Source organism: Perca flavescens, chromosome 14 (assembly GCF_004354835.1).
Source record: "Perca flavescens isolate YP-PL-M2 chromosome 14, PFLA_1.0, whole genome shotgun sequence".
In the NCBI taxonomy this organism is placed as follows: Eukaryota; Metazoa; Chordata; class Actinopteri; order Perciformes; family Percidae; genus Perca; species Perca flavescens.
In genome coordinates this window covers 30,058,790-30,083,203 of record NC_041344.1, presented here as the reverse complement: position 1 = coordinate 30,083,203, position 24,414 = coordinate 30,058,790, and the positions used below count along the sequence as shown (strand labels likewise).

Here is a 24,414-nt window from a genome sequence, read left to right as displayed (position 1 = left end):
ACCTGCACATTGCTGCCTCTTGTTACCATGTATCAAAACATGTTGTCAATGTCAAACATTCTTCTGGCTTTTTAGACAAAGACCAAAATCCAGTGGTAGTTGTCTTTAGTTCTCTTTGGTCGACAATAGCAATTTACATTTTGGGAGATTATAGTTACACTGGTCACTATGTATGTACAGTCATGTGAAAAGATTTGGACACCCATGCTAAAGTTGACTAAAAACAGGAATAAAAAAAATCATCTTTTGGAAATTGATCTTAATGCCTTAATTTAAAAAATGAGGAAAAATCCAACCTTTAAGGACACCAATTTTGTTTGTGAATGAATAATGTATCGTAAATAAAAAAATGTTCTTCCTTAAAATACAGGGGCATAAGTAAGTACACCCCTATGTTAAATTCCCATAGAGGCAGGCAGATTTTTATTTTTAAAGGCCAGTTATTTCATGGATCCAGGTAGTGTTAATTTCGTCAGACGAGACGAGACTAAATATGTTCGTCAATGACCTTTTTTTCCATGACTAAGATGAGACGATGATGAGACTGCGCCAATGTCCAAAAACGCTGACTAAGACTAAATTAACATGCATTATTGTTGACGAAAAAAGACGAGACTAAAATGTTTTGCATAAAATTAAAACTAAGATAAAATCTCTCTTCATTTTCGTCTACAATCGTCTCTACTTTTTCATCATGGTTTTATTTCAGTTAGCCTAATAGCTGGTTTGATTTGCATTGAGAGATGATTTTATGGAAAGTGCCCCATACCAATCTCTAGGTATGGTGAAGGGCATGTGATGATGGGGGGCTATTTTAATTCCAAAGGCCAATGGAACTTTATCAGGATGCATAGTATCCTGGATCTATGAAATAACTGGCCTTTAATAATACAAATCTGCCTGCTTCTATGGGAATTTAACATAGGGGTGTACTTACTTATGCCCCCTGTATTTTAAGGAAGAACATTTATTTATTTACGATACATTATTCATTCACAAAGAAAATTGGTGTCCTTAAAGATTGGATTTTTCCTCATTTTTTTAATTAAGGCATTAAGATCAATTTGCAAAAGATGATTTTTTTATTCCTCTTTTTAGTCAACTTTAGCATGGGTGTCCTAATTTTTTCACATGACTTTACAATTAACTTATTATGGTGTTCATAATAAGTTCTGTGTTTCCACACAGAACTTTTAAAATTTTTTAGATAAAAGTGCATTCAAAGTAAACTGCGTTAGTGGACAATTAACTTAACCTGTGTCTTTAAGAATCCATGTCATAAACATACAGAGACTAGAGAAAATTAACAGAAAGAACTGGAGTTTCTGGTGAGTTCTGATTAACCTGATTCTGAGCGGGCACTAGCCACAGCCAATCGCTATCACATTACCATCGCTACATTGGCTGTTGCGGGTGAATAACACAGACTGCACAAACAGTCCAGTGGTCAGATTTGTGTTAATAACACAAGGTGACCATTCATTTTATGTTTGGTCTGAACATCTCTATTGTCGATCAGTTAATACTCTGAGCAGGTTTAATCAAAATTGGATCGGGTGAGACAGTTAATATGATGGGTTCTTCCTTTCTGGACTCTCAATGTCTCTGTTCCATTCCATTACAGCTCTGTCAAGATTGTATACAATTGTTAAACAGCACAAATTTGAATGCCAAAGATCACCAAAGTTGACTTTTTTTCTGCAATAGGATCTGCTGATAGTCGTTATTTCATTCAAATTAACTGAATAATCAAAAGTTTTGCGGACACTTGAATCATGTGTCTTTGGGCAGGATTTCAACAAGCTCAGTTTGTGCAAAAGAGAAAAGTTGCATATTATAGCTAGGCAAACAAAGACTACCTTCAACAGTCATGCAACCAACACTTATCCTGTTAGGCTCACAAAACCCTTTCAAAACCCACTGAATTATGTCAGAATTACAACTGCACTCCCAATACTGTCTTCTTATCTGTAGCCTTGAAAGACTAATGGCCCAGTAATTACCTAAACTACAAGCAGCAAAGCAATTTCCAGTCATGATCACTGTTCTCATCCTGTGGAAGACTACAAAAAGAAGGACTCTGCTTTTATTATCCCATTCTGACGTTGCTGTATTATCATCTCAGCATCACATCATAGTTGTGTCTACATGGTTGTCCCAATCATGGATCTGGGTTATAAATTCAGAATCAATATTTGTCCCTCGAGATGTTACTGGAAAAAGTATAAAATTGTTGTGATGCATTCCTGAGTAATTCCTTTTCTCCACTAATGGATTCTTAACTTACACTTGGCCTGATTGTCTGCTGATACTTGGTCCAACATTAACAGGGCTAACGCATATCAGTCTCTACTAAACTGCACAAAGATTCTTAACAGAGTCTGAGGGCCAGATGTAAGTACTTTTGCGAATGTAGCGTTATCAGCGCCAAGTCCAACCCGCAGAAAGTGCACGCTGTGATGCATCAGTTTACGTCATATTTACCAAACCTGCAGTTCATCAGGTAATCAGCGCCTTTCTCCGCCCAATATACTGTAAATTCCGCAATTGAATGGGCCTTCTTCTCTCTTTCTATCATGGATCAGCCACCAAGTCAGTCAAAACAGCGAAAACAAAGTTGATCTGCTTGTTTATGAGGTAACAGCTTGATGCGTTTCATTTCGGCATTAGTGGTGGGGAAATGTATGTATTGACTAGTGCGCTGTAGCAAAGCGTTAAGTACTGGTGCTATGATACGGCTGAGTGCAGACTGCGATATTCCCACTGCTGATACTATGACTGAAATGATCCTGATGCCATATTTGTAATGTAGCGAGGAGTTTAACAACTGCTGGAATGGAATGTGAACGCTAAATTGGAGATTCAATGTCATCTGAATTTCTTCCAATAACTGTAATATTGCATGGCTGCTTAATCTGTAACGCTTAATGATTTTGTGTTCACTCAATTGAAAAAGTGTGATTCTTGTGGCAAAACTCCTTTCAGCTCGTCTCCTTGGCCTATGTCTTGGTCTTGCTCGGATTACTGCTGCCATTTCATCAGGAGCCATAGGCGAGGAAACCCGCTTGGTTACACCTGCTTTTAAGAGGCAGAGAATTTTCCCTGCATAATAGAGGTGCACTTTCACGGGCGGTTTTTGTACATACATAATTAAGCGCACTACGCTTCCCCTCCCATCTCTTTATGGGAAACCACTTTTCCCTTGACCCTCCCGTGAACACATATGCATGACACAGAAAAGCTCAATTTGCCATTTTAAGTTCCCACGACAGGCAATCTGCATTTTTACCTCAGCGCGTCCTGTTTGTACATACCTTGCTACGCTTTTACGCGCACGTTGCGATACAAATACGCCTGAAGTGGGCGCAAAAGCGTTAGTACATCTGGCCCTCAGAGCTTTGGTCAACTGACTGACTATATATATTTGTTACCTTGCCACTTAACTAAGTGTTGTCCAGGGGCTGCATAACAGAAATGTCCAACGTGAGATCTTAGTATACTATATTTTGAAATTGAACATGCAACTTATTATGTTGCTGTAGTACAGTCACTGGAAATCTACTCAACAGCAGAAATGCTAACTCCTAAGGAGAAAATATGTACAATGCAAGCACTATATGGAAGGTATAAGTAACAACCTTTTCCTTTTCCTGCACAATGCTATCGTGAAGGTTGTATAATCATGTTTCATTTACGAGAACACAGGGAAAAAAATATTTTGCTGATTTCTTTAAGCGAGACAATGTAACTTTTGTGATAGGAAATAACACTTCCTGCAAGTAGCAAGTCCTGGCAATAAATGCTTAATTCACTTTGCTTTAGGGCTTTAGCTGTTACAGTCTTACTTGGTCTGGTATGCCCAGTAGCATTTGGTGGTTTGGCAGGTCTGTTAACCTTTGGACTCTCCACATGATGAAGCAGAGTGTTCAAGGCTCTAGGAAGAACCATACTTCAGTTCTAATATGTAAGCATCCCAGATGTAATGCATCTTTAATCTGTAATGATCTTGTGGTTAATCTGTGGCTACCTAGTTTTGCATTTATTACACTCCAGTGGCCATAGTTCTTTAAACATGATTGTTAATTTTCCCATTACCTATGATTTAATGGGAGTGCTCAATTCTGACTTCTCTGAGCAATTTGCACCATTTTGATATTTTAAAGTGTTGTGTGGATGGTAGATTTAATGGTCTATAGATGAAAAGTATGCTGTAGCCTTCTTGCTAATGTCTACTACTTATGATACCTGCCTCACATGATAGTCATGAGACCCTTGAGTCTGGAGGATGTGTAAAGTTTTTTGCTTTTGTTTACCATTCAGAAACCCAAGTAGTGTACTACTACTGGGTGTACTAGGCTACTACTAGGTGTCCCGACTGTACTCTGTTTACTTTTCGGCGAAGTACTACTAACTGGAGCAAAGTAAAATTCTGCCGCTGCTGAGAAACTAGTCCCTCAAAATGTAATGCCATCATTGAGATGCAAGGGTAGTTTTATTTCTAACATTATTCTATCAACAGACTTTTACATCGATAGTCTGGCGTTATAATTGATTTGCCTCGGGTGTACTGTGGAGTGTGTAAGACTGCTTTTAATGGCAGGCTAGCAGATAATGTTGACTTGCGCTACTCTGCAACTGGAAGGACTGGGTGAAAAGTGTTGAAAATGGTCTCCACTGATAAATAACACACTGGCTAACTTGGAAATGAGGTCCTATGTCCAAAATTCTGAACCAAACCTTTAAAGAGATACTTTGCCGATTTGAAACCAGCTCTGTGTCATCTTTGTGTGTTTGGAAAGTGCTTTGCTGCTCTGCTTCGTGCACTAGCGTCACGGAGGGAAGCCAAGCACCCTTCATCTGCTCACACTGCTATGACACAGAGCCGGATTTAAATCAGCAAAACATCTCTTTAACTACATTTTGTTGGGTAATAGGTTACATGAGAAAAACATTCTGTGTGAGCTGGTCTCAGATGCAATGGTATCTCTGTTTGTCCCTGTCCTGCTGTTTGTTGGATTTTGGAAAAATGTAGTCCTCGTTCCCAGAGCCTGTAGGGATGTAGGAATTAATCTCTAACAACTCATTTTCAAAGTAGTACTCCCCTGATGACAGTATGTAACTTCCTTGATGAAAACTTACTAAAAAAAAATAGAATCAATAATAATCTGATAACCCTGTCCAAAATAATAGGCTGCTAAGCCATGAACCCTATAGATAGTGATTGTATAGGCTAGTTTTGCACTGAATGAAATGTGACAAATTGGAGCGGCAACAGACTGAATGTACTCCTGAAGTGAAGATAGTCAGAATCAGTGCAGAATGTTGCGGTGGTGTGAACGGTTTTGACACTTGCACTTGACTTAGGGGAAAAAAGGGAACAAACTACACAATCACTGACTGTGAATCTTTGAACCAAACTTGTAATTTCTCTACAAGCCTCTGTGTTGCTTGTGCAAGTATGTTTTTGCAGTAAGCAGCTGAACAGGGTTATGTTAGAACAACATATCAAGCTGTACTGTATTGTCAGGGTAACTATCTACTCCACAACACAACAGCAATGCTAGTCATTCTATGTCTTCTACAGGGTTCAATACCTGCTTAGGATGCCGACTTTTTGCCTATGACACGCAGCCGTAGCTTCAGGTTTTGAGCATGATACACCTCAGGTAAAGTTCATCAGTGAGCCTGCTGGAGCGGATCAAATCTTCCTGGGACAGCTGTCATTTCAGGTGGCAAAATTGACTTTTTTGGCTAAAACTGACAAGACTGATGTGCATGTTGCTCTGTTGTAAAGGACCCGCTGTCTCAAAAATGACTAGGACTATTTTCAATTAGAATTCTGCCTCCATTATCATTGTAAAACGCTTGATAGGTGTGGCAACAGTAACTAAGCTGGGGCGGAGCTTAGCAAGAGTCAACTGCCACCCGTGGCCACAGTGACTGTTGTCCAGGAAAAGTTACATAGGCTCGCTTTAAAGACTCAAATTTATTGGTGCCATTTCAGGCTGAACTGAGGCACATGAAGGCTAAGAAAGGAAACTGCGCATAGAACCGATAGCAATAATTACTTCAAGGGAGAGGAACAAAACAGAAGTTGAATGAAGCAGTCTGTAGATGGCTGAGGGCACCTCACAGGATAAATGTTCAGGGATCTAGGGACGCATTTGTCTTTAAATGAAGGCGAGCCACAGCATGGTCAGGGCCATCACCAGCAGCCCTGACAGAAAGAAAGACATCCGGGAATGCTTGAGCCTGGCTGGGTTCAGCTCACATGGGTTAACCAAGCTCCTCCGCTCATCTGGCACATTGATAGCCACCTTTAGAGTGTGACCATGAGCTTGTTCTTCCTCCTCCTCCTCCTCCTCCTCCTCATCATCATCATCAACCCAATCAACCTCACTGTCCTCATCCTCTTCTTCCAGCAGGCAGTCCCGTGTGTACAGCGGGGGTCCCACTGGCGCTGGGGACAGACTAAATGCTCTTACCTTGTGTCCGAACAGAGTCGGCCTCCCTCGCTGTGCTCAGCAGCAGCAGCAGCAGGCCAAGAGAGACAGATAACAATGAACAGACACGTGGGATATGGTCAATTGACAGGAGAAGGAGGAAAGGGGATAGAAGGATGAGGGAACGGAGGAAGGGGATGAGGAGGGAAGGAACAGGAAAGGGAGGCGCTGAAGGCTGTGTAGCATGGGGACATGCTTTGGCAAGATATCCCCTGCAGCTTTTAAATTAAGTTGTTTGTGGTGTTGTCTGAAAGAAGAACATTAACAGACAATTCACGTCTCAACGCAGTTACTCCGTCTGTTAGCTTTGAGAAGTCAAGTAAGCTCAAACTCACATTATGACAAGGTTATGTTATGTGGCTTACAGTCATATTGAACTAAATACATCGGGTTCTTACTTCTATGTGTTACTACTGTGACAGTAGTGTCACAGTTGACTGCTTAACTTTCTTTTCTTTTCAGTTACACAATTATTACAACAGAAAAAGGATTTTTAGAATGTCTTAAAATGCAAGACTAAGAGACATTTCTGGTTTATATCAACTTGGATCTTATTTCCGTAGCTTATTCGTAGTTATTCTTTCAAAAAACTTTGTACTCCCCAAAGTAATTTCCAGAATCTGAGAACACTGTGACATTGCATGAAAAGAGCCTGAAAGGGCAAGAAACATCAGAAGATGAGACAAGTTACCAACAAGCCAGATTATCCAAACTACTTAATGTGTCGGTAAAACAGAAAGGATTAGCCCTGCCCTAACCTTCAAATAGGGGTTAAAATTGACCTTACTTGAAAGAACCAGAGAGTCATGTATCTAAACTATAATTGTTTGCAATTTGTATAATAATTTTACAGATGATGTATGGGTTCTCTTCTGAATACATTTGGCTAACCTTGTGGTTTGTTTCCAACCTGTCTGGTCATCTGACAGCTTCTATTTCTTGACTTGTTAGACTCTTTTTAGGGCCCGTTCATAGATCTCACCAATTAACTTGTTGAATACAAAGTTGTTTTTTTTAATTGTAAAAAACTGGAATTATGTAATTATATTAAGTTGTTTTAGGATTTCAGGCCCGATAAGCTCTATTTGTTAGGCTACAATTACAACATTTTTCAACATGAAACAACAGTATGCTTTCAAAAATGTCATGTACAGGGTTGGGTAACAAGACCTGGCGCTAATACAGCACCGGTGCCTTAACGACCGGTATCTACCGGACCGAATAGCGGCGGGGATTTCGGTGCCTAATTTCAAATGCCTTCTCTGCTCTCTGATGCTCCGAAACAGACATTAGAGAGAACAGAGGCATCACTGCATGTCACGCTAGTTAACACTACACTTGGCTGCAGCTAACGTTAGCCTAACGTTAGCCAGCAGCTGGGTCAAACACTGTTAAAATGCTGACAGCTAAACGGTGTGAAGTGTGACTGTATTTTTACTGTAGAGGAGTCCAACACCGGGACGTTAACAGTCTGTAGCTGCAGCTGTCGAAAAACCACACAGACGGTGCGTTCACTTGAAACTCGCCTCGCCAGCCTTGTGGTGCATTCAAAGTTATTGTAAAATACACTTTTCCCTATCTAGTCATTTTTTGTTGTTGTTTACCAGCAATTTACTGGTGAAATAAGTTTTGACCATATGGCCTTAGCAATAAACAAGCCCTTCTTAAATGTCACGACTGTCGTTTTGTGCTCCTTTTTAAAATTGTGCTTTTTAAAATCTTTTTTTAAGTATTGCAGATACCGGCACCGTTTTAAAAGTATTGTTTTAGCACCAGGATCGGAGAAAAATCCAAAAGATACCCAACCCTACTCATGTATTTTCTTTGCATTATATTTTTACACAATCTCTGCTCTTGTCCCATGGCATCCCTAAAGTAGAAAATCATCTTGACTCTTTGGCAAATTGATTACCATAACTTATAAGGGTGTGATGAAGGACCAACTCCCTCACCAACCATTTTGCTATTTTGTTTATTTTCTTAATTTAAAGTTCCTACATCAATTAAAAAAGACGAGTTGATTTGTTTGGATGAATGTTAATTACTGAATGATGTACATCACCTGATTACTGACCTGATTATTGACCTGATTGGCCAGTTTGAACTGGAGAGGCGGGCTCTAATCCTATTTGTGTGGAGTGAGGGACTGTTTTGTTTGAAGAGCAGCACCAGAACAGTTTGAGCAGTGTAAAGAGGAGTTCCCTCTCTGTTGTTCTTTGTTTCATGTTTTTTTGAAGACTGAAAGTAAAGGTCTAGCAGTTTTTCGGAGCAAATCTTCCTGCCAGCGTGATGTTTTATCTTCTTCATGATTTCTCTGAGCTACAACACAACACAACGCACATTACAACATAGTGCAAGAACTGCTGCCTGGAGAAATAATCCTGCCACAGAAGTTCTTCTGTTTCTATACTCGCCAGTTAGGTGGCCAGCTCTGAGTTAGAGCTGGTTGATATGAACTGTGTTGAGTAGCAAATAGCTAAGATAATTACTTTTTTTATAATGATTTTCTATAAACACGTTGGAAAGTTGCCAGGCAGATTCAATAGAGCTGCTGAGGCTAGTAAACCCTTTTCATTCCATGGTTCACCTGATTTTGAGGGCACATTAAAGACCATTTGCTAAACCCCTCCCCTAAAGAGTGATTGTCCAATCATAGTTAAGCAACTGGGTAAGACTTTAGTGTACTTGAAGGGGTGTGCATAAGACTGACATGACACAGTCACAACTATGACATGACACTGGCCTTGACCACGGATGCTACTGTATCAGTATTTAAAGTGGTTCTGTCGGGCCATTACCTAGATGGCATTGATAAATGTCCATTCATCCTCATTCTCAAAGAAAATCATATAAATTATGTCAAATAAAGCATAGATGTAATATCTGTGTTGCTTGTGCAAGTTCTGCTTTGTGAAAAGCAGACTGATAATAAGATTGCATTTTGTTGTTACTATTTTTTGTTCTATAATATTAGGACGATCTAGCTCTACTATGCAGTAACAGAACAATGTTTCTTCTTGATTTCTGTGACTTCTACATGGATTATTAACTGGTGAGGATGCTGACTTTTTGTCTGGGACTTTAAACCTTTAAAGGACAACAGCCACTGAAGGATTCTGTCGTTTGTAAAATGATGGTAGAGACAGTCTCTAATCACTTTTGACAGAAAATCTGCTCCATGGTGGGACTAGGAAAGGCATTCTCTGGCAGCTAAAATGCTAGCTAGTGCATTCCATGTTGGCACTGCAAAGTCTTCTAAATGCCAAAAGGAAGAAAGAAGCACCACCACCACCCCCACCACCAGAAAAAGCATAACATTTCATCTGCTTTATAATGTGTCAATTATCTGCAGCATATTAGGGAGTATTTTTAAGCTAATTCTGCACTGGACACTGTGTGGCTGATGGGGATGTACAGCACACAAGGTAAGAATCTGAGAGCTCAGGGAGAATCTGGGAACAGAGGGTGATGCAATGGAGACTATTTCTATTTTTCCATCTTATATGTCATCATAATTCCTAGCATTCAGCAATAATATGAAATTACTAAAATTGTGCCTCAGGCTTTCAGCAAAAAAAGTGCTGTTATGGCTGGATTCTCGAGTATTCAAAAGGAATATGTGATTATTGTGCAGGACCTAATGTCTGGGATAGAAACTGTGTCTTCAAGTTGTGGGTGGAGGAGAGCCGAGAGCCGGAGGGAAATACTTGCAGGTCAGAGGACTGAGATCCTCTCTGACCGTCAGGGTCATTGTCTGAACGCAGAGGGAAGGGTGGAGGAGGTTGTGGGGAAGAGGAGGGAGTCGGTGGGGATTTGACTGGGGAAACAGGCCCAGACTTTAATGGGGAAGGGGAAGAAGATGAGGACAGAGGTGGCAGAGAAACAAGACAGAGACACAGAAGAACACATAAAAGACATCCAGGGAGGGTTGGAGGGTGGGACAGATGAGGGGAGGAGGGGGGGGTCAGTGCTACTAATCATTGGTCTTTAGCTTGTTTTCTTGTGTTCTTTTGCTCTCCAGTCTTTCACTGATCATCTCAGGCACAAGAGTCATGCAAATACATTTTCAGGATTAACCCAGCAGATGAAGCAGGATGACGAAGCTCGCAGCAGCCATTCAGAGAGCGAAGGCAGATCCAGCACAAAGGCGCCAGTATGCTTCAAACAAAAGCGGCTGTCAGACTGTTTACCGGTGCCCCTTTCCAATGTGGTTTTTGCGTGTCCAACAAGTTTTCCAAAACCAACAATCACCACTTCACAAAGCGATTGGACAGGTGCGTGTGTAAGTAACAGAAAATGTAGGATTTACATTCCTCACAACCTATTTATTTTCATTTTTTACACAACTATTTCCGTCACCTCCATGTGAACAGCCGAGCACATGAACGCCAGACTGTCCGAAAGTGTGCGCCCTTGTCCCCGTTGATATGAACATCACCCCATGTCCGTCTCTATGGCTGCGAGCTTTACACCGTGGAATGTCCAAGTGTTGCCGTTCAGAACAAGTATAAACACTTTTGTTCCGACAACACTTTACACGCAGTTGGTTTGAAGCATACTGAACCCTTTAGGTTGCAGCCAAGCACAATCTGGTGATACTGGAGAGGTGTTTGTTAACAGAAGGCCATGGTCATAGCCTCAGGGTGCCATTCTTTATAGGGTGAGGCTATTTGCACCCCTGGTACAATTAGCAGTGTATGCTATTTGCACCCCTGGTACAATTAGCAGTGTATGCTATTTGCATCCTGGTACAATTAGAAGTGCTATTTGTACCCTGGTGCAATTAGAAATGAATGCTATTAGTACCCTGCCGGTGCACACAGCAATGTGTTCTATTAATACCCAGTCTGGTACAAATATCAATGTATGCTATTTGCACCCCTGTGCATTTACAGTACCTTGGCATATATTTACACACAGTTATCCATACTACTCATGTATTACACCTTTTTGGAATATTATCGCCCTGACATTCTTACCCTAACCATAACCAATCCCACTCCTCTTGCCTAAACCTAACCAACCCAACCAGAGCAGGCATATTCATAAGTCTTCCCCTACCACCCTGCAAAAAAAAAAAAAAAAAAAGAAATTCGCGTTCGCGGGTCCTGACTTGCGCAATTGCATGCAAATTATCCGATCCAAATTTAAAAAAATAAGACCACCACACAGGGGAATCGAACTCCAAACTCCCATACCAAAGGTAAGCGTAGTAACCACTCACCTCGCAGTTCTTTCAGGATATCAAACAACTGTTTACTACTTGTTTTCTTCAAGCCTCGGTTGCTAGGTAACCAAAAAAATAGGTACTAACTAACAAACCAACGGTTGTATGCTTTCACTGAAGACAGAAAGCGCAACTGTAGTATCCATTTTCCGCTGGAAATTCAATTGTTATAAACTTTAGAGACAAAAGTTCCCTAATATGCCAGTTTCTGCGGTCATGGAAGATGAACGTCGGCCATGATTTCGGTGCACGCGAGCAACGTTTTTTTGTTGTTACGTCACAGGGTGTAAATAGCTCAGCTGTGTGGCCGAGGCTATTCGTACCGGGGGTGCAAATAGACACTCCGTTCTTTATATTGCTCATAAAGAAATGCTGGACAGTGTCCATTGACCAACCACTCCATTGACCAACCACTGTGTATGCAGGTACTGAGGACATCCTCCCCTGCTCACAGGCACACACACACACACACACACACACACACACACACACACACACCATCTCCACATCAGCACATTTAGAAAGATTGTGTGAAAAGGTGTGTGTATCTCTGAGACTACACTTGCTACAGTCATGCTACAGTAGTGGAATGATATGGAGACAGCCAACAGCACCACTCAGTGGACACTTCTAGATGATGAAGGGCATTGTGGACATCTGCCATATTCTTCATGGACAAGATATTTATGTCTTTCTACACATATGTGTATGTCTTGCCTATAATATTCTTCCATGCAACATATTAACATTTAAAATAGTGGGAACATACAGTGTGACTCCTGATATGACCTGATAACTATCCATACAAAGTAAGCAACTGCCCCTGGGCCCCAGACCTTCAGGGGCCTCAGACCTTCAGGGGCCCCAGACCTTCTGGGTCCCAGACCTTCAGGGGCCCAAGACCTTCAGAGCCGCAGACCTTCAGAGGCCCAGAACTTTAGGGGCCCCAGACCTTCAGGGGCCCAGAAGGTTGTCTTTGTGCTGATAACTGGGTGGTAATTTGATGAATTTAATTAGTTTGGTAATATGCACTTTTAAAACTCAATAAAAACTGAAAGACTCATATGTTGATTAGATTGTACATATCTGTCTATATCAGAGGCCCGCGGGCCAAATCCGGCCCCTTGCACATTCTGATCCGGCCCGCATATCAATTTAGGTTTACAATACATTTTGGCCCACATAGTTGTACGCCAAACTTTATGATACATGCAATAATTGAGTCAAAGATATTTTACCTTTTCAATGAAATAAAAGCATGTCAATAAACCATACATGTCTGGCCCTTGGTGTGATTCTCTTTTTCCAGTGCGGCCCTTAGTGAAATTGAGTTTGATACCTCTGGTCTATATGGTTAATTCTGTATATCCATATGTATTCTGTTTTTATCATTATATATTCTGTTAATACACTGCATATATTTATATTTTATTATACATACTACTAGTATAATGTCAATATCTGTACATGTTGTTCATACATTGTTCATATTACATAGCCATATTTATTCTGCTCTTATAACACTGCAATATATTTCTGTCCAGCCTATTCAGCACCTTTCTATCACATTATACTTTTCTGCTTTTTTTTGCACTTCTGGTTGGATGCAAACTGCATTTCGCTGTCTTTGTACTTGTACTCTGCACAATGACAATAAAGTTGAATCTAATCTAATCTAATCTAATTTTCACCAAATCTTGAAGTACAATTTTAAGGAGGGGCCTTGAGTTCAAATTGAACTTGAATACCTTAAATATTTAATTTGATATTATGGATATGTGTGTTTAAAGGCCCTGCGCAAACACAAACACACACACACACACACACACACACACACACACACACACACACACACCCACACATACACACACACACACTCTCTCTCTCTCTCTCTCTCTACCACACACTCACTACGCACACACTAGCTACTGTTACAACAGGGTGGTTTATACTGAAAGCATTTCCACAGCCCTGCGTGCTTTAAAGCTTGCGCGTGGCATCTTACAAGTAGTTTTCTTCTCCTGCTCTCAGTGGAATATGTCATGTGCAGCGTAGGGCACATAAAGCCCACAGGGCCACGAGTTTCCAACCCTTGCTGGGTTACATTTTGTAGCATTCAAATATATTGCTACTTTGAGATTTGAAAAATGTGTTCTATTACATCGTAATATTGAATTGAATTCCATTAATGGTTCAGCCCTAGCAGACATTTTGACAGGAAAAGCCCAGGTGTTACTAATAACATTACCGCTGGGTCTGTTCTATTCAAGTATCCCAGTAAGCCATGACTGTGTGACAGTGAGCAGCATGCATAACAGCAGGATCCTGAAACTGATGAGGCTAAATGGAATTTGTCATTCGTTTGATTATGTACCTCTGTGCTTTTCCTGTGACATACAAATGTCAGTAAATCGACTTGACTTGTTGAGGGGCTTCAAATGATCCCAGACTACCTACTGACTCACAGTACACTCAGGGCAGGGCAGCTACCAGCGCAGAAATACTGCTCGGTTCCTGGCGCTCTGGGCAAAATGGGTTGGGGGAATATTCGGTGATACCTCTTGTTCCTGAGTTAAGTTTAAATGCACTAATTAGCTGTGTTTACATGGACCCTAATATTCCACTAATAACCAATAATAGCCCAATCAAAATCAAAATACCTCATGTAACAAGCTGAATAGGAAGAGACTGGCCTGATCGGAAGGGTTTAGAGGGGTGCCTGATACACCTTCAATTGGATAATATTAACGCCTAATAACCATGTAAACGCCTAATCCAATGTTTGCCCCATGTGGGTGGAACATTAGTGACGTTGCTTCTGGAGACACAGAAACATGGTGGGAGCAAAATAAACTGTTGTTGTAGAACAATCTAAGAAAGATTTAAAGTTCAACAATCCTTAAAGAGCGGGTTAGATGCACAGCCAGTGGAACCTAGTCAAAAAAGTTCAACTGTTATGAAATACTTATCGATCACTTTATTAAAACTTGAAACAATTTTATGTAAACAGTTCAGTTGGAATGTCTAATCAGAATGATTTTAATGGGGCTGAAGGAATACCGTCCATGTAACCACAGCTATTATAAGTGGCAAAAGCATCTGCGGAATGATTGTAATGTCAGGAGTCTCAGAGCTCAGCAAGCATTCTTTCTTAAAAGATACACGGCTGGATGAAAAATCACGGAGATCATTTAACTACGCTGCTCTGAAGGCACTCTATTTGACTGATTCACTTTTTAAATTACGGTTATACAAATTGAGGCATTTATCTTTAAAAAAAAAATGGCTTATTTTTGTAAAGGTAAAAAAGGGGAGAAAATCTGTGAGCCCAGACTATTAAACCAAATTAATATACAAAGTGAGTGTACAGATTGGCTCCGTTTAGGAATCGGTGTGCATGTATTAAACTGTGCAAACAGACTGCAAACTGAGCTCTGAGTTCAGGGGAATCGCTGAACATCCAAACATTTTTAAATAATGCAATAAAGTATTACATTTGATTGCATTTATTCTTGTTATTATTTTCCCCTACTACAATATATGACCCTCAGAGGGGTCTGTGTAACGCTTATCAGTTACATTTTTTTAAGCACAAACAGACATTTGTAAAAACAGAAAAATGGGTTAAAATATCTAATTTTTCATTTTTTTCTGCCTGGACAAATTAAAAAATTAGATCTTTAGCCTGCTTTTCCTATTTTCTGTTTTTATTAAGAGGATCAGAAATTTATAAAATTTAGAAAATTTCCAAATGTCCGTTTGTGCTTAGAAAATTGAACTGATAAGCGTTACATGGACCCAGAGGGATCTGTCCAGGTTTGATAAAATGCATGAGACACTACCTAGCTCCTATTGCGAGCCTGATGTCTAACTCAATCACTGTCTCAGTCCTAGTGGGTTTACTTCCTGGAAATCTAGCTAAAGCTTTCATTAGTGGGGAATTGGCCGCCAGTTTGTTGGCTAGCATACAACATTTAAACCAAGAGGATCAGTCTGACATTTAAGCATGTTAGCATGAGTCAAATGAGAAGAATGTGTCCAGCACAGAGACAGGGCAGGGCTGTGGAAGCAGGGGAAGCTGCTAGCTTAGCATATCACACCAACAGACACAGTGATTTCAGTCTACACTCTATGTGATTCCCTGACACCGTGGATGCTATCAGCAGTGCATGTGCAGCGTGTGTTCCTGGACTCACCGCTGGCTGTAGCTGGCCGTTGATGCTCACCGTGCGGAAAGGCGAGTTGGTGGACAGGCGCTTGTCCCACTCACTGGGCCGAGGCTCCGGCACCGACTCCATGAAACTCCTCTTCAGCTCACTGACACTGGTGTGGTGACGCATGATCTCGGTCTGGGTCTTATCCAGGTCCTTCAACCAGAACGCAACAGTCAGAAGGAAGTGGGAACAATGACGGTAGGATGATAGACAAGGATTGAATCAGATGTGAAAGAAAGTAAGAGGGAAAAGAACGTAGGACCATATGGAAAACAAACATATACAGTATATGGGTAAAGAAAGGTGACAAAGATTGGAAAAAGAAGCCAGGACAATCTGCCAGTCTTTTAATATGTTGATAAATGATTATGTGTGATATTTCAGAAGTCTGGACTTAGATGGAGCCAGTCTATTCCCAATGACATGCTGAAGTCGTGGAAGAATGTCTCCTGTCATCCATATAGTTTGGAGTTTCTAAATCTCCCTTGTCTGGGTCATGGGATCAGAATGGAAGCAGCAGAGGTGCAGAGGATCTTGATTAATGCTGACTTCCCCATCTCACAGATTATGGCTTTCATCAATGTCCACAACGCACACAGGGAACACAGGAGCTCTCCTTTATGGCCTCAGATTTGTGTCATATGTTGCGAGTGCGATAGAACAAGCTCAGGAGCAAATTATATTAGATCATACGCACATATATTAGTCCTTACGCACCTATTCAACAACCTAGAGTTATACAGGCAGCTGTGAGCGTGAAAGAAAACAGGAGAGAGAAAGAATGGCGCCTGCATGTATAAAACTAAGCATCACGCAAACAGAGCAGCCGCCAGGCGTCATAGAGTGTCTGCTTGGCGAGTGCTGGAGGGCACTCACAGGTAAACTCTGCTCTTAAAGTGGATGTATGCTTGCGCGAATGACCCTGACTTTTTCACCATTTAGGTAGGCACTGGCCCTCTTATGATTGGTCATCTGCTCATGTAATATCATTTGCTCGAGAGCATGTATTATTGCAACATATGACACAAATCTGACGCCATGTGGTGTTTCTCTCAAAAACCTGCTTATATCAGTCCCTCCAGAAAAACGCAATTATGCAATCGAATAATTCAATGCATAATCAGTCAAAGTCTGCATATTTATGCGTGGGGCCGCATTTTTTTAAATACCCCGCACTTTCGCCGCATAAAAAGCCGATTTCCGCGCAAAAGTATGCAGGACTTGCATGATTTCATAATCTCCGCATTTTCGTTACAAAAAAGTCACATAATATATCTTAGCAGAAAGTTGAGAAAGGTTGCGTTTACTTCACACAAGAGCAGCCATTTTCTCCTGTTGCCATGGGAACATTATGGAGTGACGTAATTACGCGACGTGAACATCATTGTTTTCAATGATGTTCAGGGTGCAGGGTGTTGGGGAAATCACTTTTTTTCTCTTTTTCATCAAACCGCAATTTTTGCAAATTCCGAAAATGTAATCGCATAAAATTGCATAAGTGTCCCGCATATTCCATCGCATTTTTCAAGAAAACCCGCAACCCGCAAGATTTTTGCCCGCAACAATCACAAAAAAACAGCATTTTTCTGCAGGACTGTTACATAGAGCAAGTGTGTCGGAACCAAAGCAGGGAATGTGAATGGCGTGCACAGCCGGACAAAGGCAGCATGCCAGGTAAAGGACAGGCAGTCTGCACACTGAATACTGCGAGCTCACAAAGAAAGTGCAAGAACTGAAAAGGCTATGGCTTTTAACATATAATCCAACATTATACAAATTTATTTCCTGCTGTTTTCATGGTTACATATATGGTGTTTAGGCTCCAGTGTTTAATTGTATTGTTATTTAGCCCCATGTGATCTCCTTACAGCAGACAGAGCTACCATGTTGTCTATATTCTGTACACGCCCACTTTGTATTCACGTGGATGTCGACCTTGCGAAGTTTGCTGTATTCAATGTGCAGACCTCGTCTTCTTCCTCACTGAATCATAGCTATATTCTTATGCTCTCCTTAATGATTGAACAGCTTAACAACGACTGAATGCTCTGATGCAATCTTGCTGGAAGCTAAGCTAGGCTCCAGAGAGAGATACAGCATCATCTCTGTACACAGAGAGGAAACTGATCTGTTCTTCAGGGTTTGATGGTTAGCATTCTATTTCCCAAAATGTCCGACTGTTGTTTTAGTCGGAAACAGCAGTGTGATAGTGGGTAAATTACTGCACATTGCAATGACTTTTTTTATAGGGGCTATGCCGGCAGAATGTGTGGCAGACTGAACTGGAGAAGCAAACGGTACAGACACATGAAGACTACTAAAATGATTTAAACCAGCTCAGGATGGCGCACACACAGACACATACACACAGACACAGACACACACACACACACACACACACACACACACACACACACACACACACACACACACACACACACACACACACACACACACACACACACACACAAACAATGAATACAGTAAAAGCATTGCGGGGGACTTAGGTTCATGTAAGCACATTATTCAAATGAAACTAAACTATAACTATGAGGACCAATGAGAAAGACTCTGTTGGTGACATCACAGACATACATGACTGGAAAGGAAGTATTGTCTTCTTCAATCCTCTCTGTCAGCAGACTCTTGTCAGGGCAGACAGTCTGACTAGTCACAAGCAAGCTTCGCTTCAGAACTCGAACCTCCTATGGCGCCATTTTGATGCTACAAAGCGATCACCTCCCGTTAGCATTCCACTGACTAGCATTCATTTTGACGTCACTTTGACAGCGATTAACTTTACATCTGAAGCGTTTAAAGACTTTATTTGTCCATTGTTTAGTTCTAAAGAAACACGACAATGTATAAAAGGCTCTATTACCTTGTATCTCACGTTATGGCCCCGTAGCAGACGTTTTTGTATAAATAGGCTAACAATTGTGTCACATAGTAGAGGAATTACCGTATAGTACAGGAGAAGCTCGCAGGCAGTTTCGACATGAGCTGTTTAGGATTAATTACTAATGTTAACTAGCATGTTAGTGATCAATAATTAGCCTGTGCCCATGTTATCTCCTTCCATATACCTACGCTCTCCTTCTCTGTAAGATTAGGAATGATTGAGATTTCTCTTGGCACAGCTACCAGAAGACTTCCAACTTTCATACACGTTGCTCACGTCACATCTACGTTGTCTCTCTCAGTTGGAGGCTGCGCAGTAAAGCTGGCCATTACCAGAAAAGTGCTTCTAATAGCCTTCACTGGTCTCCGTCAAGAGCAACGGGGTCTATTGGTCCATTATATACTGTCTATGGTCCCAACAGGAGACATAATGACCAGCCGGTTCCAGGGATCTGGCACTGAGCATGCTCACTGAGACACAGTGTTCACTTTGTTTACACCTGTGCTTTTCCTGCTTTGACGAATCTAAATGTCTGCATCCTGGCAGGTAGGGAAACTGAAACTCCTCTGTGGCTGGGACACAGGACATTCTCAGTCTTTAACTATTGTGCATATCCTACAAAGCAGCACTTTTTAAACTCCTACGCCTGGAAGAACCGCTGGGTGATGTCGTCTGTGGTCCCGGAGGAGTTTTATCAACTCATGGGACAATCACCCCCGATGAGGTCATAAGGGTTATCCCGGCTTGGGGTTCGAGACCTCAAATTGGGGTTGTTGAATTTAAAAGACGTTTTAATTTCTAAAATCATTCCCCCTGACTGATGAGAACCAGTAGTTGCTTATAGCTTATATACATTTTGCACATCTACATACATCTTTTAAAATTGGATGTTTTTGACCACCATAAGGCTTTTGTGTTTGTCTTAAAGACAGATGGAGTGCATTCAGTGTTTCCCCTGGAAGACTTAGGTGCACGTGTTCAGCGGGGAGTTTAAGCATCCTCCCTCAAGAAAATGTTACGTTTTTTAATTAAAAATAAGCGTTTTCACATCATTTTGGCCAATAATTATTACCATATCTCTGTCTAAAACGTTGCAAAACCTAGAGCAGATAATACATAAACAACACGCAAAAACCTTAAAGACAAAACTCGCTAAAGAAGTCCACTGGGCACCAACTACAATCATTAGATCTGAGGAAAGTCTATTAGTATGTCAGGGCATCTATCTTCCTATTGGCTGTTCCGCATGGCTGTCAGGTTGGGTAGGCGGGGCTTACCTAGTGACAAGGATTGCTAGCTAAGAGGGAAGGGTTGAGAGCAGCGGTGTTGTTTGTTTCAGCACCAGCGGCCAAGCTGCAGTACCAGTTTAAACATTTAAAAAAAAGAGACCTTTTCCAATTATTTTTCATGAAATGAAAACATGAAATGACAAAGACAACATCAACGTGAAGTAAAGCTACTTGCATGAGAATCAGAGAGGAAAATAGTGCATGCCAAGCCTTTAGGGTTAAGCTGGAAACATGCAAGAAATGAAAAGAAACAGACGTGTCAAAGCAAAAAGGAAACCAACAGCGGCATGCAGCAAACAGCCAGAACAGAGATGTGAAGAGTGAAGATACCAACCTCCAACATTAAATTGCTATGTCTGATATAAATAGTTTCACCCTCAAGTTTCTTAGCTCTTTTCTGTGGAAAATCAGGAAAAAGGAAGAGCTGGTTGGAAATATTGCAGAATTCATTCAAACATTTGAATATTTGATTTGCAATGGACTCCAATGAGCAGCACCGGCCATGGCATGAAGCACACAAAATAAAAGAGCTGTGGGGCTGCAGTTCCCAGTGTGGCCAGCTCAGTGGGGGGGAAGGTGAGGAACTCAGCCACACACACACACACACATACACACACTCGCTGATGGAGTGGAGTCACATGCTGTGCATGCACAGGCTGCTGCAATGTACAGGAGCAGCGCTGTGTCTGCTTTCACTGCAGGAATTGGATTCTTTAAAAAAAATATCACATTCCCTTTCCCTTCATTATTTTCACATTTCAATTAGGGGTGTCACGGTTCTCCAAATCCATGATTCGATTCGACTTTCACTTTTCATTTGTTGCAACGCCACATAAATAGCCCCTAAATGGCAGAATGGTATACAACATCAGTTTGAGTTTCTCAGAGTTTTATTTAGCCCCTTGACGCCTGAATTTATTCACAATTATATAAACAAAATATTATGTGTGTTTCTGGCTCCAAGCTGATGCTAAATTAAGTTGAGATTGTTAATTTGTCTATAGCATATGGAATAGATATAAATTTAGGTATGATGCAAATTAGCGACAACAGGCATTATGGTAAAATTCTTTACAAAATGGTAAAATTAATAAAACACATAGTAGATTTCATTCATGTCACAAAGTTGTTAGAACTTCTAAACTGTAAATGACAAATACATGGATCTTGACAACTGCAAGAAAGAAAACACTTGACAGTAGTTTCTTTAGGGTTAGGGGTAGGGTTAGGTTTAGGGGTAGGATTAGGTTTAGGGTTAGGGTTAATTTTGCTTACGTGAACCGGATGTATCTCCCACTCCGACCGGTCCTACGAGAAACCAGTGCATGCAAAAGGTTCCTAGGTATGTATCGAATGTAAACAAACCGGCATTAGGGGGAATACACACGCTATCTCGCCTGCAGTCGGAATGGAAGGGGTTTGATGCAAATTTGCGACAGTCGGCGTTAAGGGGTTAAAGGTGCAATTGAATGCACCATTAGTTTCACGAGGGTCACATGACTTCAGAGAAGCAGGAGGATCTGCAGAGAGCACTTCATAGATTTTATCTGCAGAAATCTCTGCGTGCATATCACAGGAAAGTGAAGAGGATTTTCTGCAAGAAATGTGAGTAGATTTTGAGCTCGCGGATTAGTTTTTATAGTTGGTATTTTGTTTTTCTTGTACACTCTGAAAATCCTTAATAAACAGACCAAGGTTTAAATAAAAAAATTTAAATCGTGACACCCCTAATTTTAATATGATGGCACGATTAATATTATCATTCAAATTCAACGTGCAAATGCTCAGCTTTAGGCTGACATGGTCTCTTATTCCCACAGAGTCATTTGGAGTGGTGTTTGTGGTGAAACGCGTGGTGAACGGAGCATCAGCTGCTGAATGTGTTCAACTGTCTGGACCGGTGTGACTCTTCAGTTCATCGCACCATAAAGCTACTGTGAGGGAAAAAAAGTTGTGACATGTTGAGAATAAAGTCGGAATTTTCCCAGAAAAAGACATAATAATAATAATTACTTAATATAGCTTCTGATTTTATATTTCAAGAGTAGAACTGTGTATGATATGCTTAGATTGGGTCCATTAGACCAACAAGAAGCACCTGGAACTAATGAGCAGAGTAGCGAGTGTGACAGGGCTCTACTGTGGAGATGAACATTATGCTGACTGCAGCAGTCACCGTGTACACGGGGAAACATGGAGGGCGGGGGGGCGGGGGCGGAGCAGAAAACAGGGAGATAAGGTCTTGATTCTGCATTTCTTAAATAAAAGGCCACTATATGATCGTTTACAGTACGCATCACACATAGATTTCTCTTTTTTTGATGCATTTACCTTACTGAGTTAAACTCTTTTCTCCTGTGGTACCCTCAAAGACACAGTGCATGCTGCTTTGCCAAATGTTCTGGCTCACTATACTGAAGCTTTAGTTTTGTCTAGATCCAAGCGGTTCCAACACGGTTTCAGGCTGATCATGCATCAAGCGAACAAACCTGGCTCTTTTTCTCTCTCTTCCCGTTGGCGGTGGTGACAGAGGGCGAGTGTCTGCGCTCTCTCCGGGCCACTGTCTGCTAGCACAGACAAAGCTCACACATCAGGATCCATTCCTAGCACAGCCAGGGCTAAAAGCTGTCCTTTTGGTCAACACCGGCTACACTGACACTAAATCATAGACAGGATGTTCCTCCCATCATATACACTACAGTGAGGAACAGGCTCCATGTGAACACTTAAAGCAATAGTTATAGTTAGCAATAGTGCATTTATCAAAATGTGGAAATCTTGCTTTGAGATCAGCCATTAGCTGTGACTTGCTAAAAAAAAAAGAGGAAATGTTAAAAACCTGTAGCAATGAAGCAAGAGTTGCGTATGCAACTATGGTTCTATGAATTCTGGATGACCATCAGAGGCTTCCATGCAGCCCAATCCAGTGCAGTGGCTGCTTGTTGTGAAATGAATAATTGTGCTTTTTTTTTTTTATGTATTTGCATGTTTTAATCCTTCTACCTTTCTTCTTTTATTTATCAATTGTTTCTCTCTTCAAAGACAACAGGTTAATGGGGAGTGAATGCACACCTTCACAACAGAGAGCAGCCAACTGCTAAACAGGGTGAGCAACACGCCGATCCAATCACTTTAAAGTGCTCATATTATGCTTTTTTGGCTTTTTCCCTTTCCTTTATTGTGTTATATATCTTTTTTGTGCATGTAATTGGTTTACAAAGTGAAAAAGTGAAAAAGGGACCAACATAAAACACTGTTCACAAACTGCTCCAAACAGCTCTGTTGTAGTCCAGCCTTTACTTCAGAGACAAACGTGGTCACTTTGGAACACACGTTATAATGCTCGCCTAGCTGCTAGCGTGGCACGCCCTCCTACTCTGCTTCTGACTGGCTAGTAGTCTTTACCTAGGTACTGTCAGGGCACGCCCTCATACTCTGCTTCTGACTGGCTAGTAGTCCTTACCTAGGTACTGTCAGGGCACGCCCTCATACTCTGCTTCTGACTGGCCAGTAGTCCTTACCTAGCTACTGAGCATGTGCGACTCCCAACAAAGATGGAACAGAAGTGAGATGTCTCACTTTGTAGCTAAAACAGAGAGCTCAACACACAGGGTGAAAAGAGGAGCTGCAGCAATGTGCAGTACAACAAATATATGGTGTTTTTTGAAAATTAAACCATGTAAACCTATTCTGATATAACCTCTAAATACAATTACTGTATGAACCTGAAAATGAGCATAATAAGCGCACTTTAAAACTAACAGAAAGAGAATACTTAGTGTTCCAGTTGAGTCAGTGTAGCCGTGATGGTCTAAGCTCAGAGCTCCGACCACGCTGTTACAGGGCTACTAGCCAACAGTCTTTCCAAAGCTTTTAGTTTCATCCTGCAGTCCTGGATTATTGCAAGAAGATACAAGGGACATCTTGATGATGACAAGGGCTGCCCGACATCATCCCAAATCACATGTGAATAGGGTTGGGTACCGTTTGGATTTTTACGATTCCGATGCCGAACCGGTACTTTTAAAACAATTCCGATTCCTAACCGATTCCTAAACTGATTCTTGAAAACTGAAAAATGACATAAAAGAAAGGCTTTTTTTATGGATTTTTTTAAAATTGAAAATTATTTAAATTTAACAATATATTAACGTTTTAAAGTACTTAAATATATAATAAGTAAACCTAAGTAACCTAACACATAACTACAATAATTTAACAAATAACAGTTACACTATTAACAAGTAACAACAAAATAAATGTTGAGTTGGTTTAAACC

The 24,414-nt window shown here is 41.0% G+C and overlaps 1 protein-coding gene across 5 annotated transcripts in view; it reads right to left on the bottom strand.

Annotated features, from left to right (window-relative positions):
* Nucleotides 1-24,414, bottom strand: part of epb41a (erythrocyte membrane protein band 4.1a) — a 60,714-nt gene that overhangs the window by 13,136 nt on the left and 23,164 nt on the right. For 4 of the 5 annotated variants that reach the window (XM_028597950.1, XM_028597954.1, XM_028597953.1 and 1 more), the window contains exons 13-14: nucleotides 20,470-20,532; nucleotides 15,927-16,097 (exon numbers count right to left, since the gene is read on the bottom strand). In XM_028597950.1, coding sequence (XP_028453751.1) covers nucleotides 15,927-16,097; nucleotides 20,470-20,532 — 234 coding nt within the window. The remainder of the gene's footprint in view (nucleotides 1-15,926; nucleotides 16,098-20,469; nucleotides 20,533-24,414) is intronic. The other variant, XM_028597955.1, reaches the window with a different exon arrangement.